Below are 17,908 nucleotides of genomic sequence, written 5' to 3'. Positions count from 1 at the left end.
GCGTTCGGTCAGACGGGAGCTGCCGGGAGGGGAAGGGATCGCCCGCCTGTCTGTCCGTCCGTCTGTCAGACTGTCTGTCCGACTGTCTGTCCGACTGTCTGTCTGTCCGACTGTCTCCCTGCCGGCGGTACCTGCGTGCTGTTCCCTCGCTGTTCCTACAGCCACAGCAGTTTCTGAGTTCACAAATGACTTTCAAAACTTGTCCCATTTATTTACTCTTCTGAACCGAACGAACCCAGTTGATCCTCTTAAGGGCTGTTCATTAAATGCAGCTAACATGACATACAGGCTCCCCGCATCTGTAAAGCTGCCTCCTAAGTCCCTAGTTTCACATGTACTAGGATATAAACACAAGGAGAATGAGGCATACAAAGGGTTCTAGCAAGATCTCCTGTCTTCCTGCACCTGAGGTCACCATGCCCATCATTTTATAAGGCATTTTCCCCTAGGATCAGAAAAGGTAACAGCAAAGTCTCTGAGAATACTGACATCTGAAACAACATTAACTTGCTTCACCTTCTCATCTCTTTGTAGAGAGAAGAGCAGAACTTTTACTGCAGATATAAATCCCTATTTTTTATATGCAGTATGTGCATTTAATCTGCTCCAAAACATTTGTATGGCATGTACTAACATGTAGGTAACTAGTTTTTAAACAAAAGTAAATTTAATTCCACCTCTCATCAGAAGAATCTGAGATAATCAATGCAGAAACCATTTATGTGACTACTCAATTTGTCCATCACTAACCACATAAATAAACTGTGCCTTCATCTATTGGTATCAGAGCAAGGACAAGAAATATTTTCTCAGTATTCCAGCACTGCTGTTTCATATTAATGGAAAACACTCCATGGAGAACCAACCTCTGCAGAATGGAAGTGTGTCTCTGGTACACTGAGCAACTGGATACTTCCATATATAAAAAAAAAAAATAAAATAGGCAAAGGACAAGGGAAATGGAGGAACTGAGGTGTGGAAAAGCTGTTAACCATTCTGCTTACTGGCAACAGGGAGAAGAACAGAAAATTAGCAATTTTCTCTAATGTGGGTCCTGTTCTGGTTCTTTGTAACATCATCCCATGTTCCCAGCAGCACAGAGAAGCCTCATCCTGCTATCATGGTACTAAATACTGGCCACTTTTCAAGGAAACCACAGTAAATTCCCTCAGCTGTAATTCATACTTCTTCCCACATTTCAGATAAAGAAGGTTTTATTAAGTAGCATTTCAATGATGACAGACATGAATCCAGGAGAAAGGCCTGCACTTGCATTTACCTTTTAAAAACACAAAAGTGAATGGTGAGTACTAATGTTATTATACATGAAATCAAGTAAATCAAACCATATCCATTGTGAAGAGGATTGAGAATGGGAAAGCTCACAGAATGCTGAGGATGGGAGAGGATCAATAGCAATGTCCAAGGCATATCCAACCTGCAGAAACAGGTGCTTTGAAGTCTACACATTTGTTTTCCTCCCTTTACAGTCTTACAGATACTGTGATACTGTGATAAAAGCCAGTGTCTGTGTGGAGAAGGTCTCCACCTAGTACTTTTTCTAAATTAGGTTCCACAGTTTCATTTTCATTTAAAAAAAAAGTCATTTATAATATCATACCTGTTTCAGAATTCTTAGATCTGTGGTGCTGTTAATATTGCACTTAGTTGGCATTATCAGTTTTTAAAAAGAAATTAAAAAGCAGCTCTGAACTTTGCTTCTGAGATGGAAGCACTGTCTCTGAACCAGCAGTGATTCCTGTCACTGTTGCTTTTTATCTTTCAAGGCCTGAAGTCTTTCTAAAAGGGGTGGATGGGAGTAATGCCACATGGAAAAGATCCAGTCAGAAACAGGAAAACCTAAATTATCTTTGTTTAGCTTGATCAAAGCAGAGTACAGGTCTTTAGCTTTCCCAAGTTCCTTGGCAAATGCATCTGCTTGAAACTCAAACTGTCGGCTTAACACAGTCAAACAAAATGAGAGCACCTGTGGGGAGAAATATATTCATAATTATTTTAAAATTCAGCTGTCTGCAAGTTCTATACAGTATCAGTAAATTCTCCCACACCTTTTTTCCCATATCCCACACTGTGGCTCCAGAATGATCTCACCAAAGTCTGTCCAGGCCACAGCTGAAACTGAGAGTCCAACCCAAACTGCAGCACTGAGCCCACTTATTAAAATGAGATACCAGATGGAGGCCATAGGAAATCCAAAACTTTCCCCTTAGTCAAAATAAAATAATTATTTAAATAGCACGATACTCCAGCAGCTAAGTCTTAAAAACTATTTACCTCATTGTAAGGTGAAAAAATGAACTGGAAAATAATCATCAAGCCTATCAGGGTAGGCTGAGTGTCATAGAAACCAAAGGCAGCAAAGAGCTCTCTTCGACCAATTAACACAGCAAACAGGAAGAAGCAGAGGAAGGAATTCATCTACAGAAAGGAAACAACAATCTTGATTAAGATGAGTTTTTAATTCAAGTCTAAAACATGGTCTCATACTGCAGACTTGCACAGAAATGCTACTGAAATGAAATTACTTTAGAATTGCCTTCTTCAAATATGTCAATAGGAAAAGGAAGAGAGAAAATGTGTGCCTACTGCAGGATGAGGCAGGAGCCCTGAAAACAGAGGTTTTGGTCCTGCTCTGGCAGGGGGGTTGGACTTGATGATCTTCAGAGGTCCTTCCAACCCCTGACATTCTGTGATAAATATGGGAAAAGGAGAAAAACATGAGACCTGCACCAGCTTTCTGTAAATAAAATAAATAAATACTGTCTGCAGTACAGAAACACTGATTTCTGTCAGTGAGAAAAAAATTGTCTGAGTAGTAAAGATAAAAAGGCAAGAATAAAGAGAAAGGAGAGAGGGGACAGTGCAGAATCCATCTCATTGGACGTAGGCATAGGTTCCAAAATGGTTAAAACCAAACAAAATGTGTCTGTGCTGTGTTGTATTTCTATTCTTGAGAACAACCTACACTTCCATCTAATCCATGTGTCATGTCTTGAAGCATTGTGCTTGCCTGGCTTTTCAGAACCATGCCTTACCACGTTTCCTACAGAAGGAAATTCAATTTCTATAGGTTTTCAATCAGTTCAAGTGGCTGTTTGCTCTTTTTAGAGTAATGTGGAAGGTGCCACAAAAAAAAGTTTGGGCAGTATCTAGAGATTGCTTCAATGTTCACCCTCACTTGGGCATGCAGCAAGCACAGCAGAGTGAAGTTATTTACTAACAATCTAATTTAAATAATAGAAATAAGTAGGAACACCTTCTTGTGTCACATTTAATTAACTCAGTCACATTCCTTCTCCAAGGAACAAGACTGATTGAAACTCTCAGACACACAGGTTTCTCAGAGATGAGAAAAACATGATGAGAAAAATAAAACAGAGAAAGATGAGAAACAGAAAAAGGTGAGAAAAACAGAAAAAAGATGAGAAAAACAAACATAAAAAATGGAGGTTGGGAGACAGGGTACATCAAATTCTATCTCCAGCCCAGGGATGAAAACAGATTTTCAGAGAGGGCCCTGAGATTCAAACAGGGAAGAAGTGTTACAGAGCAAGAAAAATGTGTCTAACTTCAGCAAGCTGATGAAATGAACTCAATGTGTGAATGTACACATGCAAATCTGGAAGCAGGCTTTTGGTAACAATGATTAGAGAATGCTCTAGAGAAACCACTAGTTTATCTTGACTTACCTGGCTGATGATAATATTTTTGACAGTGTGACCCAGTTTCCAGTGACCCAATTCATGACCAAGTACAGCCAGAACTTCTTCATTTTTACATCCTTGCTTCTTATTCTGAGGGAATAACAAGGCATAAGTATTATGAGGTGTGTCTGAACACAACTCAGTACATTCCTTACTTATTAGTTTAGTTCCTAGGCCACTTAATTTCCCCAGGTCAAGCTGCTCCCTTCTGCCAATAGATACACACATACAATTTCTTATTGAGTTTTTCCCAATAATTAAAAAAACTCTTAAGTTCAACAAGATTCCTACCATGAAGTGCTGTTCTTTTAGAAATGCATGTATGCAAACCTGGAAGAATGCTTGAACATTTGCCTACCAAACTCTCTCATACCATCCCTTGATCTCATCCTGTTTCTTTACTCAAGAAAAGACATTACAGTGGAAGCAGATACTGAAAGCCACAGACACTCAACAGAGAATTGAGAGCACAGTCCTCTCCCTAATTCCTTCAACACTCAACATATATCCTTCCTCCCAGGGTAGGATGTGTTATTTTTTCCTTTAAAACCAAATTACAACCCTGTCCTGTGCAACAAATGCTATGACATACCTTAAACCTGTCATTAGGAAAGACAGACATCAGTGGTACATAACAAGTCAGAAGCAAGCAAGTGGACTTGGTAACAGAACTACCTGAAGAACCTGTTGAAGTGGAACACATTATACTCATGCCTCGAGCAGGTGAGCTCCAAATCCCCTCCTCTCATCCCCTGCTCCTGCAGTATGCTAAACCAGACCATGGATTAAGAGAACTCCACCACCAGCAGTTAACAAGAAACAAAAGCTGGACTGAACAACAATCTGTCTATACATTGGCCTAATCCATAAGCTGCACAAGACAATTCCTTCTCACAGTTACTCCTTCAGGCTCTTTTCTGTCAGTTTTCATAGAGTATTTTGGGCTGGAAGGGACCTTTAAAAGTCATCTAGTCCAACCCCCTGCAGTAAGCAACCAGATCAGGTTTTTCTGAGCCCTGTCCAACCTGACCTTCAGTGTTTCTACAGATGGGGCTCCTACCACCAATCTGGGCAATCTGTGCCAGTATTTCACCACTCTCATCGTAAATTTTTTTTCCACATAATCACAAAATCATTTTAATTGAAAAAAACCTTAAATACCATCAAATCCAACCATTTTTTTTCCTTACATATAGTCTAAATCTACCCTCTTGAAGTTTAAAGCCATGATCTCTTGGCCTATTACAACCAGCCATGATATAAAGTCTGGTAGGACTGCGACAAGGTTTCTCCACAGCCTTCTCCTCTCCAGGCTGAACAACCCCAAGTCACTCAGCTTTTCTTCACAGGAGAGGTGCTCCACGCCTGGGATCATCTTTGTGGCCTCCTGAGGACCTGTGCCAACAGGTCCACATTTTTCTTAAGCTGGGGACTCCAGGTGGGGTCTCACAAGAGCAGAGCAGTGGGGCAGAATCCCCTCCCTCAACCTGCTGGCCAGGATACAGTTGGCTTTCTAGGCTGCAAGCTCACACTGCCAGCTCACATCTAACTTTTCATCAACCACTATCCCAAAATCCTTCTCCATAAAGCTGCTCTCAATCCCTTCACACCCCAGTCTGTTCTGATACTGGAGATGTCCCAGACTAAGGTGCTTGACTGGCTAAGCCAACTGGATAAACCACCCTCCATCATTAATCAGTGGTCCTGGCTAACTGGGGACATCCCAGAGATTGGCCAGTGTAGCACCCAGCCACAAGAAGGGCCAGAAAGAGACCTGGGGAACTCCAGACCTGTCAGCCTGACCTCAGGGCCTGGCAAGTTATGGAGCAGATCATCTTGAGTGCCATCAAACAGCATGTTGGGGACAACAAGGGGTCCAGGCCCAGCCAACATGGGTTTAGGAAAGAAAGGTCCTGCCTGACCAATCTGATCTCCTGTTATCAACAGGCAACCTGCTCATGGATGCACACGTGTGAGCTGTATGTGTGTGCATGCCTCGTGCACCAGAACTCCTGCCCATGGTACAAGATGACACACCTCAGGGATACTTTGCTGCTGAAATCATTGGTTTTTTCTGTTCTAGCATCTCACTTAGGACCTTTAGGATACATGGAGAAAATGGAAGGGCATATCTCAGCACAAAATTAATGTAAAAAACAAAATGAAAAACAAAAAGGAACTAACTTTGGAAATAATAAAATGAAAAACAAAGAGGAACTAACTTTGGTTTTAGACTTTGTCTCTTCATTCTCACTATCTTCTCCTTCTGCTGGCTCTTTGTTCAATGCAGAATAATCTTCCAGGAGGGTGTCAAAGAGAACTATTCTCTTGTTCTTGAAGAATCCATAGAAATAAGCATTGCTGTGAGAGGAACGCTTTGAACCTAATGTGGAAAATTTACATTAAAGACCATGACCTGAATAATCCCATGCACTGAAGACTGAAATATTGCATAGAACAGATTCTTCCAAAGGAATTCTTAAAGTCCCCCAATAAATAAACAAGCTGAAGCAAATGAGTTTGCAGGCTGCAGTCTATCTTAACAGTATCTAAGTAATAATCATCTCATTTACTGACTCCAACAGAGAAATATTTTTTTTTCCACCTGTAATACATAATCACTGAAATTGCTAAAAACACAAGAGCAGTCACATGAAGATCTAATATCTAGAAGAAAAGCAGTTTCTATTTGAATTTCAGATTCAGAGTGGAAAGAGCATTCTGCATACTGTAAGAAACTGTTCATATTAACATCTCAGAAGGAATAATTTATAACTTTCATACCTTTTTCAACTGTTTCATGAAAGACTTTCAGATAATTAACCCTTAACTGAAACTAGAAAAGATAAATAAACTCTTTTCCCTCTAGTTTTTACTTCTAAAATTGGAACCTTGATTGCCCCTTCCATCACTGACTCTGCTATGTACTTCCATTCCACAGTCAAGACAATCCTTCCAATGAGATGCTGAGTTAGTGCAGCAAATCCAGCTTCACTTCTCTAACCTCAAGGCAAAAAAAGGAAAATCACCAAAAAAAGACAATCACAAGCATTTCAATAGCTGAGGAATACAAGAACATACCTTACTACAGCATCCACAACCACAGCTAGGAATCTAGAAATTTAATCTTTTCATTTAAAAAACCCAATAAACCTCACCTTCAACAACGTACACCTTAGTCAGTGGGAAGTCAATGCTCTTTGCCATTATTTCAATTTGTTGCTTGAGCTCTCCCTCAGGAAGGGGAATGAATTTATCAAACAAAGGGGCAATGTAGTCTGCATAGATTGTCACAAGCACCTGCAAAACCAAGGCACAATAACGTGTGTTTAGCACTGAAGGTGGAGCATGAGAAAATACAAGAAGAGGGCACAGTTTCAGGAAAAGCACTTGATAAACAGTACTGTGTGTGTACAGTGTCATCTGTAGCAAGGCTCTCCATGGGTCAGCTCATCTACCAAGCTGCTCAGTATGCTGACAGTCAGCAGCTGACATGTTGACACCTGGCAGTTCTCCCTGTGTTCTTTCTGTATTTAAGAAAAATTAAGGTTTTCTGAATGTTTACTTTTCAACTGAGGACACTACTCCAGTATTACTCCAGTAAATCACATTAATCTGGACAACTAATATGGGTATTAATTCCTGAAAAAGTACACTGAGAACAAAACACTGTTAAATTTCCTCTCAAATTGACTCTCAAATTCCCAGGAGATTTAGACTTTTCTGCCTTTCCTGCTGGTGATGTTTTTCAACCTCAGCACACTGAGCCATGAAAATAAGCCATTTGGAAGAAACCCAAACTGATACTCACCAAGGAAACAACTAATGTGAAAAGCCAGGCATAGATGAAGAAATAGTCTCCTCCTATTTTAATAATGTAAAGCAGAAGGGATGTCACTGGCAACAGAATACACTGAGTCACGACAAACTTCTTAATTGCATCCTTAAAAAAAAATCCCAGTGTCTGTAAAGAAAGGATACCAGTGATATTAACAGTGTAAATATTGATATGTCACAGTGGTTAATGAACTGCTCCCTTTGGCTGGACACACAGATTAAAACAGATCTCAAAACAGCAATGCCAGTGTGATAAGGAGATCACAGTTCATTAAGAAAAGCCAGAATGAGCTCTTCACCTCCTCTTCTCACAGCTGTGGCTCACACAGAGGCATTCTGGTGTGGCATGGGTACTTCAGCAACAGTCACACACTGTAATTGTTATTTTTATGCACTGTGAGTAGAAAAGTTCCTAAAACCAGTGATCTTTGGCAGAAATATTGCCCTGGTTTGAGCCAGAATAGAACCAATCTCCTCTGAAGTAATTTTACTGTTTATTTCAAGTCTCTTCTAAGTAGCTGTGAAATCAACAGCATGTTTTTCAGTCAGTGTCTGATTATGCTCTTAGTGCTGAAGAATGGAATGAAAAACTAAGGCCTCTGCCTGGTTCTGCTTAAATTCTTAAGCACTGGAAATGAAAGGGAAGGGGCCACACCTGTGAGCTTTCTGTGGGGAGGAGTGGGCAAGGCAGGTGACCCAAACTGAACAGAGAATTCCATCCCATATGGCCTCATACTCAGTATAAATTCAAGGGATCATGAGGGTCAAGCTCAATTCATCCATGGCTGGTGTCCTGGCAGGACTCCATCTGTTCCTTTGATCCTGATCCCTGTGTTCCTGCATCCAGCTCCTGGCTGCTGCTGAATCCAGCCTGGGATTTCCCAGGGCTGGCCCTGCAGTCCCAGTGGTGACATCAGCCTTACTGGGAGGTGGTGTGTGTGTTGGTTTCTGTGCATTTCATATTCCATTATTTTATTTTCCCTCACTGCAGTTTTGTTAAAGCTGTGGAATTCAGTTTGCAACCTGTCAAGTAACAACCCCTTCATCTCCTTTTCCCTTATTCCTCTCCAGGAAGGGAGAGGAGTCAATGGAGCATCTCTCATTTAATTGCTGGCCCAGTATGGAACCCTGACACACCAGTCCATACCAGTCCATCTAACCAACCAAACCCACTGAAGACCTTAGGTCAGTACAAGTGGTATCTGCATTACCTGCTGGTTGAATCCATGTTTCTCCTCTATGACAAATGTGTTATATAAACTCCAGGGCAGACCAGTCACTGCACTGAAGAGTGTTGCAAGCAGCAGAAACACCAATGACTGAACAATCTGAAAAAAAAACCACAACCAACTGATATTTACTGACCTGTACCAGCACTGATGGCTGTTAAAATGGATTTAAAGAATGGGTTTTTATGTCAGTGGTTCAATGAAACTAGTTAGATGATGAAGCTAGATAAATTCACAGAAATAAACTGTTTGTGATGATTAGCTTACAAATCACTGTGTTAGAGGAAGAAAAAAAAGAAAAATGTACTGATGAAATAAATTTAAATGAAAACTAAGGATTTGGGACAAGAATTTTCATAGATGCCTCATCCACAGCACAAAGACAGTGTAAGAAGAAGCCTCAAACTGCTTAACCTTTTACTGTGCAAGGAGTTCTATGATGAGTAGAAAGTCAACACCTAAACAAAGACACCAACACCCAAACCCACCACCCCATTTGACTCGAGTAGCTTTGAGACTTGTATGTTTTAATTCACAAGGCTATATTAATTAGGGAGCTAATTTAAAAGCCACATGTTGTTATCAGTTCTGAGTCACACAGTCATTGTGTTCACCAGAAAATATTCCACCTGAAGCTGAAACCCACTTCAAGTAAATGCAAGCTTAAAAGTAAAAATCATAACATTATAATTCATGGATCAAACATCTGCACTAAAATTTAAAGACTTATTACCTCGTATTCTGGTCCAAACCCAGCACGACCAGAGATCTGACCAGACAGATTCCACAGAAAAGGAATTCCTCCACAGAGAAGAATCATCTTGGAAACAAGAACACACACCAGAGAGGCAATATGAAACAGATTGTCATCTTCTTCTATTAAAGTTTCAGCATGACAAGGATTCATTTTAAGGATGAAGCTTCACAATTAGATTTTTTTGTCCCCCAATGATCTTATAAATGCATAAATAAAGCCTTGAATATTTGGCAATGCTTCATTTTTACTTGACAGAAGATTGGGTCAAATTTGTGCTTCTTTTTTTTTTTTTCCCCTGAGAAATACCATCATTTTTCCACGCCTATTTAGACTGTAGACTTTCCTGCTATTTTTTTTCAGAAGACCTTAGAGCTCATTTGCCCTTTGGTTTTATTACATACCATGTCTAGGAGGGGCATTCAAGATTCAGCAACTTGACAGTCTTGCCTACACCCCCTACTGAGAGAAAAGCACTCAGAATAAGGCCATGATTTCCCTTCCAGTATCAGCAAAGCTCCAACCATTTTAAGAAAGCTTCATGCTCTCTCCCTTGTGCCTGCCTTGCAAAGGCCTCCTGCCATACAGGACTGAAGTGCTAAAGCAAGTGCTACCTGTAGCTCAAGGCAAGAGCTGCTGGCAGTTGTTGTCAAGTACCTTGACTTCCAAATGTTTCACATTTATTTTCTTAGCAAGTGATGCTACACATGAAAATCAGTTTCCAAGTAAGCAGCCTTCCAGTCTGGACAGTACCAGGATTTTTTTTTTCTTATTTTTTTTTAAAGGCTGACATTCATAGCCTAGCTACTGGAGCAGTTACTGTTTTGTATGACTAGACTATTATTTTGAGTGTTAGCTGGAGATATCAAGGACCAAATCAAGCATGTTTCTGCTTTTGAAAGCAACCTTTAAGTTTCAGAGCTGGGAATCTCCTAAGTACCACTCTATGAACAAAGACAGTTATTAGCATGATGCTGATACTACTTACTAGTTAAAGAGATACCCACATAATGAATGGTTGAAATAAATCAGAGCATACCAGCAATTTAACACAGCATTTCCTCTTCAGTTAACCTGCTGGGTGAATGAATCATCCTTCTACCTACTAAAAGCAAAATGTTGCAAAAACTGTCATCCAATTTCATCCACTTTGGCCACGACAGCCCTTCCAAGTTTAGGCAATTCCTAAAGCCAATAAAGGTTAATTCTCTGAGGAGGTGGCAAACCCAGACAGAGGTCACCTCACTTAAGCTCTGCTGGAATCAGATAATCTCAGGACAGATTCTGAGAAACAGAAAGACACAGCTCAACATCAGAGAAAAGAACTCACATCGTGTAGCAAAGAAGCTGCATGTACCTAAACATTAGGGGTATCAGGTGGGCTGTAAAATACCTTTACAGAAACATTTAATTTGGAGAAGACTCTTAGCATCTTCAAGTCCAACTATTAACCCACCTCTACCAAGTACAGTGCTGAACCACATCCCTGAGCACCACATCTGCACATCTCTTAAACTCCTCCAGCAGTGAGGACTCTACCACTTCCCTGGGCAGCCTCTTCCAGTGCCTGACAGCCCTTTCTGGGGAAGAGATTTTTCCTAATATCAAATCTAAATCTCCCCTGGGCAACTTGAGGCCATTTCCTTTTATTCTATTGCTTGTAACTTGGGAGAAGAGACCAACACCCTGCTCACTACAAACTCCTTTCAGGGAGCTGTAGAGTGAGGTTTCTCTCAGCCTCCTATTCTTCAGACTAAACCCCAGTTTCCCCACCTGCTCCTCTTAAGACTTCTCCTCCAGAGCCTTCCCCAGCATCCTCATAGCTATGCAGTTACATGACTTGGACTATTTTACAGTGCTTTTTCATTATCTTTTATAATCAACCTTCATGTTTCCTTAAGTTAATTATGTAGATCATACTGCAGTCATCTTTGGCAATGGCAGGCATTTCAGGATTCCTTTCTGAACCAGTTGTGCTCGTGGTGAGCAGTGCATTTCAGCAGTAAATCAGAAAAGGATTCTCCTATGAGTATGTATCACACAGGTAAATACTTTGTTCTAACTCAGTGGCTCAGTTTCTTCACACAAGATGAAAGCACTTGCCCAGTTTCAATTTTCTTACACTCAAGCACCCACTAGTGCTCCTGTTCTCACAGGCTTTTCTTTCTCCCTTCTACTTAAATTTTATTTTAAAATTAAACTAGTCTCATCCCTACAAACACAAAACAAAGGTCTGTGTTTTTAACAATTTAAAGTAATTCTAATGTCCCTTAATTATTTGGCAGTAGAAACCAGAGTAGGTCAACTGTGCCATGGAAACATAATGTATGTTGTGGTTGTGCAGTATGACTCAGCACTGTGTGAAAAACGATGTGCTGTCTGAATAATGCCTTCTTTTTGTATGGTAAATACAGCCACAAAAAAGGAACACAGAATCCTAAGCCTTCCAAATTTCAGTGCTTGACCTAAGATGCCAGAACACCAGTAGTGCAGCTGCACAGAACCACCACAGATGTTATTTCACAGTTTAAGTCCATGAAAAGTATCAAATAAATGCTGGGGCAGCTCAGGTACTTACAGTGCCCTCAATCTCTGAGTACAGGCCTGACCAGAAGCTGAAAGTACTTTTGTCCAGCTGATACAGACGAGATTTTTCAAATGTTTCTGAATCCATGATCTGTCCTAATTCCTGGGGTACATGTGTTGTTGTTCTATACACTCGCCTCTGAAAAATAAAATAAAAAAACCTTAAAGTCTACCTACATTCAGTATTTTTTATTAAGGGCATAAGTAAGATTTAAAGGTAACACATAACATGATCCCATGGGCCACCAGAGAAAGTTTTTAAAAAAATCCAAGCCACACAAAATAAAAAAATCACTGAATTCCTGTTTTCTCACTATTTCCAAATACAAAACTAAACTCTATGTTATAACCAGAGACTGTGATGCCTAACTATTAATTTATTTCCAATATTGACACTACATAAAGAGCACACATTTTTTACAGGATATGACTTACTACACCAGTTAATGACAGCATTTTCTGAAAAAAACCAACAGATCATCCCATGCAAACTTAACCAGAAAGCATACCTATGATATGCATAAATGAGGTGCTGTTTCAGTGCTGGTGCAGAACTTGCCACTTTAAAATTTTTAAAGACTAAAAGTCCTTATTCCATCCACTGCTTTATCATGTTTTAATGTATTTATACCTTTCCAAAGGAAAAGTTCCTACCCTTTGTCACTGCAAAATACATTCTTTCTCTGACAAGAGTTCAGGGGTGGTCTCACAGATTTAGCTGATTTCAACAGAACCCAGCATTGGTGCCTGCCCTCCTGGCAGGGTTTTTGTCTGGCTGCGATGGTGTTAATCTTTTCCTAGGAGTCTGCATCACAGTAAGGTTCACATTTGTGACCACAGCAGTGCTAAAAACACACCAGTGGTCTGGCTACTGCTTAGGAGCCTCCAGGCACCCTCACTCCCCCAGCAAGCTGGAGGTGGACAGGCCACAGAGCCAGGGCAGCAGACCTGAGCAGACCCAAGGGATATACTGTTAATGTTCAGTAATATTCTATCCTGTATAACATTATACGGACACTCAGCAATAAAATCTGAAGCAGAGGAAGAAGGGGAGTGAGGGTCTGACTTCAAGGTGGCTGTTACCTGGGGACTGGCCAAGCACTGCCCTACCTGTGGGAGGTGGTGAGCAGCACTTGTGGAGCTCCCACTCCCCCTCCTCTTCCTCCAGGTATTAAATTGTCTGTGTTTAGATCCGTGAGTTTTCTCATTTCCACTCTTTCTCAGCTCTCCTGGGGGAGGAGAACTGGGCTGCTGGGTGGGTGCTGGCCTGCTGGTTACCCCATCACATCAACACTTTCCAGGTCCTTTCCTGAACTCCCCGACTCGCTGCTGTGACCCCGGGGAGCATCCCCACCGCCCCGCCGAAACCAGCGCCGTGCGGAGCCCTTAGCAGAGGGAACATCGCCAGCCCACACATCAGTCGTGCCCCAGAGCAGGGACAAGCGTGAACAGAGGCAGGCACTGAGTGTGGACAGGACCCCGCTCGGCAGATCTGCTCAGAACTCTGCCACCCGGTTCCGAAACCCCGCTCGGGTCGCAGCGCCAGACACGGCCGCTCCTTCCTTCCTTCCTTCCCCTCATCCCGCTCCCACCGCCTGCCCGCCGCAACCCGGCAGGGCTGACACCGCATCCCAGCCCCACTGCCTCGCCAGGGAAGGGCCGATCCCTCCCCGGTACCCGACAGACTGGGCCGGCCCCAACGAGGGGCTGCGGCCGCCCTCCACGTGAGGCCGGGTCGGGCCCGGCCCAGCTCCCGGCCCGGCGGTGGTTCTGCCCGCCGGAGCTCTCCCTGACCTGCCGGTGCGCCAGGAAAGCCTCCCAGAGGTAGACGGCCCACGAGAAGAGCAGCACGGAGCAGAAGATGCGCTTCTCGGTCGGCACCTCGGCCCACAGCTCCCCCGGCAGCGCCATGGCCAGCGCCGCTCCCGCGCTTCCTTCCGCCGACCGCGCTGCGGCGCCGCCCAGAGCCCGGAGGAGCTGCCGGGGGGAGGGCCCGGAGCGGCGGCCGGGAGACGGAGGGGAACGGGGACGGGGACGGGGACGGGGATGGGGCGGGAGAGGTAAGGGAGAGATAAGGCAACTACCCCAGTCAGGAGCCAGCAGGACAGGGACAAATCTGCTCCTGGGACAACGCTGTGTAAGGGGAAGGTTGGCTGAGGAGCTGCCGGAGCGGCCCTTGTGCAGCCGCAGGATCGAGGCACCGGCGGGAAGCACGGGGGGTATCGGTATCGGTATCGATATCGGTATCGATATCCACCACCAGGTTCATGCGGGACACCTGACACAGCTCAGAGGTCTCTCCTGATGTGCACACGTAGGGGCTGATGTTACGGAAATTCCCTTCCCTGACTATCAGTCCTATCAGTTGGTCTTTATAGTATGCAAGCGGGTTATCTTTGTTAATATATACTTTAGTTATATGTTAATCTATACGTTTGTTAATATATACATTAGTTATATGTTAATCTATACGTTTGTTAATATATACATTAGTTCGCTGCAATGTGGTGACACGGTGGGATTTTGATGGAGACTTTGGTGTTACTCATACTTAAGTAGAATCCATTGAACGACACTAGCCTGGAAATAGTTGTGAAAAAAGGCAGGAAAAGGTTTGTCTGCACCAGAATCACCAGCGGATGCACTGATGTACACTGACAGTGTAACCACCAGGTTCTGGACCATCAGCCACAACATCTCCCTCCAGAAGAGGCAGAGGAGTGGCCTGGTAGCAATGGGAGTAGAAGTGCTTAGACAAGGGTGACCTTAATTAAATTAACACAGTTCGCCAGTGAATCTCTACATTAGGCCAATGGACTTTTGAACAAGCAGTTTCTAGCCCCATGTAGTGGGGCTCACATAGTGCAACATCAAAGCCATCGTCCTGCAGTTCCATGATTGGGTAGCTGGACCCAAAATATGTTTTTCCTAATGCTGGTTACCTCCCAGGGCTCTGAAATTCTGCCCTATTTCCAACTCTGCCTCTCCCAAATACTTTCCAGCTGGCTCCATCTGAGAACACAAGGAAAATTTTTGCCAGTCTTTATTTGCTGGCTTCTGATGGTTCCTTCTGCTGCCCAGCTATCATTATTGGAATTAATTTACATCTGCCATTCTTCCTAGTTTTGCACAACACGACCTTACTGCTAGAGCTTGCCTTTCCAAACACAGTGTTGCTGTTTCTCTGTTCCACTCTCTCTAGCCCACCCCACTTCCCAGTAAACCCAAGAATTTCATTAAGTTTCCGATTGACCTAAAATGCAGAAGAATGAACTCCTGTCACACAGCTCTTCTCAAGGGTACTGCTTTAATTATTCCTTTTTTACTGAATGGATGCAATTTTTGCTGCTGAGGACAGTCATCATCATTCCATCCTTTCACAACCTCACAGAGGTCTCTTTCTTCACTGCTTCTACCAAAAAGATCTTCCAGAACTGCTCTAATAATTTGCAACTGATTTTTTTTCTTTTTTTTCCCTCATCCAGTACAAAAGTGTTCCTGTTGATGTGCCCTGTGCAATGCTCTGTAAGCTCACACAGCTTCCCTGGGAAGTGAGGGGAAGAGTCACTCCTCACTCTGCATTTGCTGATCAGTCCAAGGGCTGTTACTTTTTCTTCACCCACTCCAGTTGTCATTCCCCAGCCACAGCAATCTGAAGATATTTAGATCGTTTTTCTTCAGCACAATAATGCATATAAAGCCTCAGTAGTTCTTGTCCAAATCCATCCACAGCCACACTAAGAGGAGGGAAGTGAAGGAATTAATACTGACTAAACTAGTATTTGGTGTTTTTCCCTCTGGTATATATTGCAAGCAGTCCCTTGACTGCTTCCTAACAGCTGGTTTGGTTTGGTTTGGGTTTTTTAGTCCTTGCAATGCAGCATCACTGACTTGAACTGTACATAGGAAGTTCTGTTAAGTCCTTTTTAAAATAAAGCAGACTGGCACATGATGTTCCATGAAGTCACTGGTTTGGCTGCTTCCTCTGGGACTCCCCATTGCAGATGGATATTGCTCCAGAGGAATTCTCAGAACGTGGGTTATTTTCTTTTAAAAAACATGGAAGAATTCAAGATACTGAATTGGCCCCTCTTGGGCAAGCCAGCAGAGCTCTGCCACAGAGAGAAGCAGCTGCACCAGACCATCTGGAGAGGAGCAGAGAGCACAGGAACTTGGTACAACTTGGAACACAACATTTACTCATCTGAAGAACCATGAAGAACGCAGAGGGGTGGGGAGGTGAGGGGAGAGGGGACCCTTGGAAGCACAGCCAGGCATCTTCATATTAGGAATGCTGAGCTGGTGGGGGTTTTTTTGTGATCCCATTCTCACTGGGCAGGACCACTTCTGAATAAGGAGACAAAGCCTCAGCTGACTCTTGCAAAAGAAGACAAGATGGATGATAGCACAGGGAGAAAAGAGGGGTAGAGACCAGAGTAAGATGCTTAGAGGACTGGCATAGGGATGTGGGAAACTGGGTATTGAGAGATGCCATGATCATCCCAAGGGGATACAAACCCCTCACCCAAATAACATCAATAAACCTGTATCTTTATAGAGTTGCAGCCCTGTTTCCTTGCACTGTAATGGTAAAAATGCACCTGAGTGTATATTACTGTTGCTGGGTTTGTTTTTTAAAGTTTCAAGGAGTTAAATAAATTCACAGAAGTGCCAGATCTGGCACAAGGGAGGCTGGAAGCAGCAAAGACTCCTTCTGGTAGCAATGAGACATTTACTGCCTCACCTCTGGGTATGTTTGAAAGGGATTTGACTCAGCATCAGCAGAACATCAACCCCTTCTTTCCCTCCCTGACTTTCTGTGCTCACCAACCTACACAGCTTTGTAGTAAAGCCTGAAGAACACATCAGTGTTAGAAGACATCAACCCTTCCTTGTCATGGCTTTTGCATGACCCAGTTCATTTGGAAGGTAAGCAGGTCCCACTTCTGAACAAGGATCAACCCAAAATATTTTGGGAAATACAAAGTTAGGGACCCTACACAGCCCTGCAAGTAATGAGGTGCCAGGAGTCAAAACACTTCAGAGTTGCTGTCTGTAATGTCAAGTGAAACCAGCACTGGTACTGCTGAGATTCAGAGCTTGCCACAGCAGTTCTGTACTCACACAGCACCAGGGATGTTTGGGCATTCCCAATTCTTTTACTACCAATGGAAACGTGGGAGGGCAGCCCACAGTCTTGGGGAATTTAGGCATTTACAACCAATAAACACTTTGTTTTCCTATCACATCCACGTACCTGAAAAGAGTTTTTAAGAAATGGAAGCAATATACCATGTTAATTAACTTACACCTATTTTTTCTCAGGTATCTGCTGTTTAAGAATCCTTTTTTAGGAAGTCAGTGTGATGATGTTCCTTCACTGCAGTAGAAAATGTTTCTCCAGTATGTCAGAAAGCAAGAAGCTGGAAACGTTACATCTGCACGGTAAGACTTGCAGAACTTGTAAGACAAGATCTGTTGGCACTTGGAAGGAAAACGTGATGGCTTACTTGATGGCACAGAAGTAGAAATACACAGTAAAAATTCCTAACTTCAGCCCTTTAGCCTTGTGGGGCCTCCTGCCCTGAAAAAGAAGTGCTAAGGAATTAGGAAGATCAGATAAACAAGGCCAAGAAGAAACCAGGAACAGGATGTGGATTCAAGTGACTCCACCAGGAATCTCCTTGCTGAGAGGGCAGCATTTTGCAGGTGATAAAAAAGAGGTGCTCAAAGATTGAAATCCTTCTTCATTTCTGCACCTGGCTCCTGTTCATGCT

The 17,908-nt window shown here is 42.9% G+C and overlaps 1 protein-coding gene across 1 annotated transcript; it reads right to left on the bottom strand.

The window, feature by feature from the left end:
• Window positions 1-1,196: 1,196 nt before the first annotated feature.
• Window positions 1,197-14,118, bottom strand: ZMPSTE24 (zinc metallopeptidase STE24). The gene is made up of 10 exons (XM_030464560.1): window positions 13,926-14,118; window positions 12,124-12,270; window positions 9,525-9,611; window positions 8,774-8,890; window positions 7,537-7,689; window positions 6,884-7,025; window positions 5,948-6,108; window positions 3,711-3,815; window positions 2,296-2,439; window positions 1,197-1,987 (listed from the first exon to the last, which is right to left on the bottom strand). Exons 1-10 carry the CDS (start codon window positions 14,040-14,042, stop codon window positions 1,763-1,765), a joined length of 1,398 nt encoding a protein of 465 aa, XP_030320420.1. The 5' UTR covers window positions 14,043-14,118; the 3' UTR covers window positions 1,197-1,762.
• Between the last annotated feature and the right edge of the window lie 3,790 nt (window positions 14,119-17,908).

The sequence above is a fragment of the Calypte anna genome, chromosome 23 (genome assembly GCF_003957555.1).
Source record: "Calypte anna isolate BGI_N300 chromosome 23, bCalAnn1_v1.p, whole genome shotgun sequence".
Classification (NCBI taxonomy): Eukaryota; Metazoa; Chordata; class Aves; order Apodiformes; family Trochilidae; genus Calypte; species Calypte anna.
The sequence above is the reverse complement of the archived record's forward strand: the minus strand, read 5'-3'. Positions and strand labels throughout refer to the sequence as shown.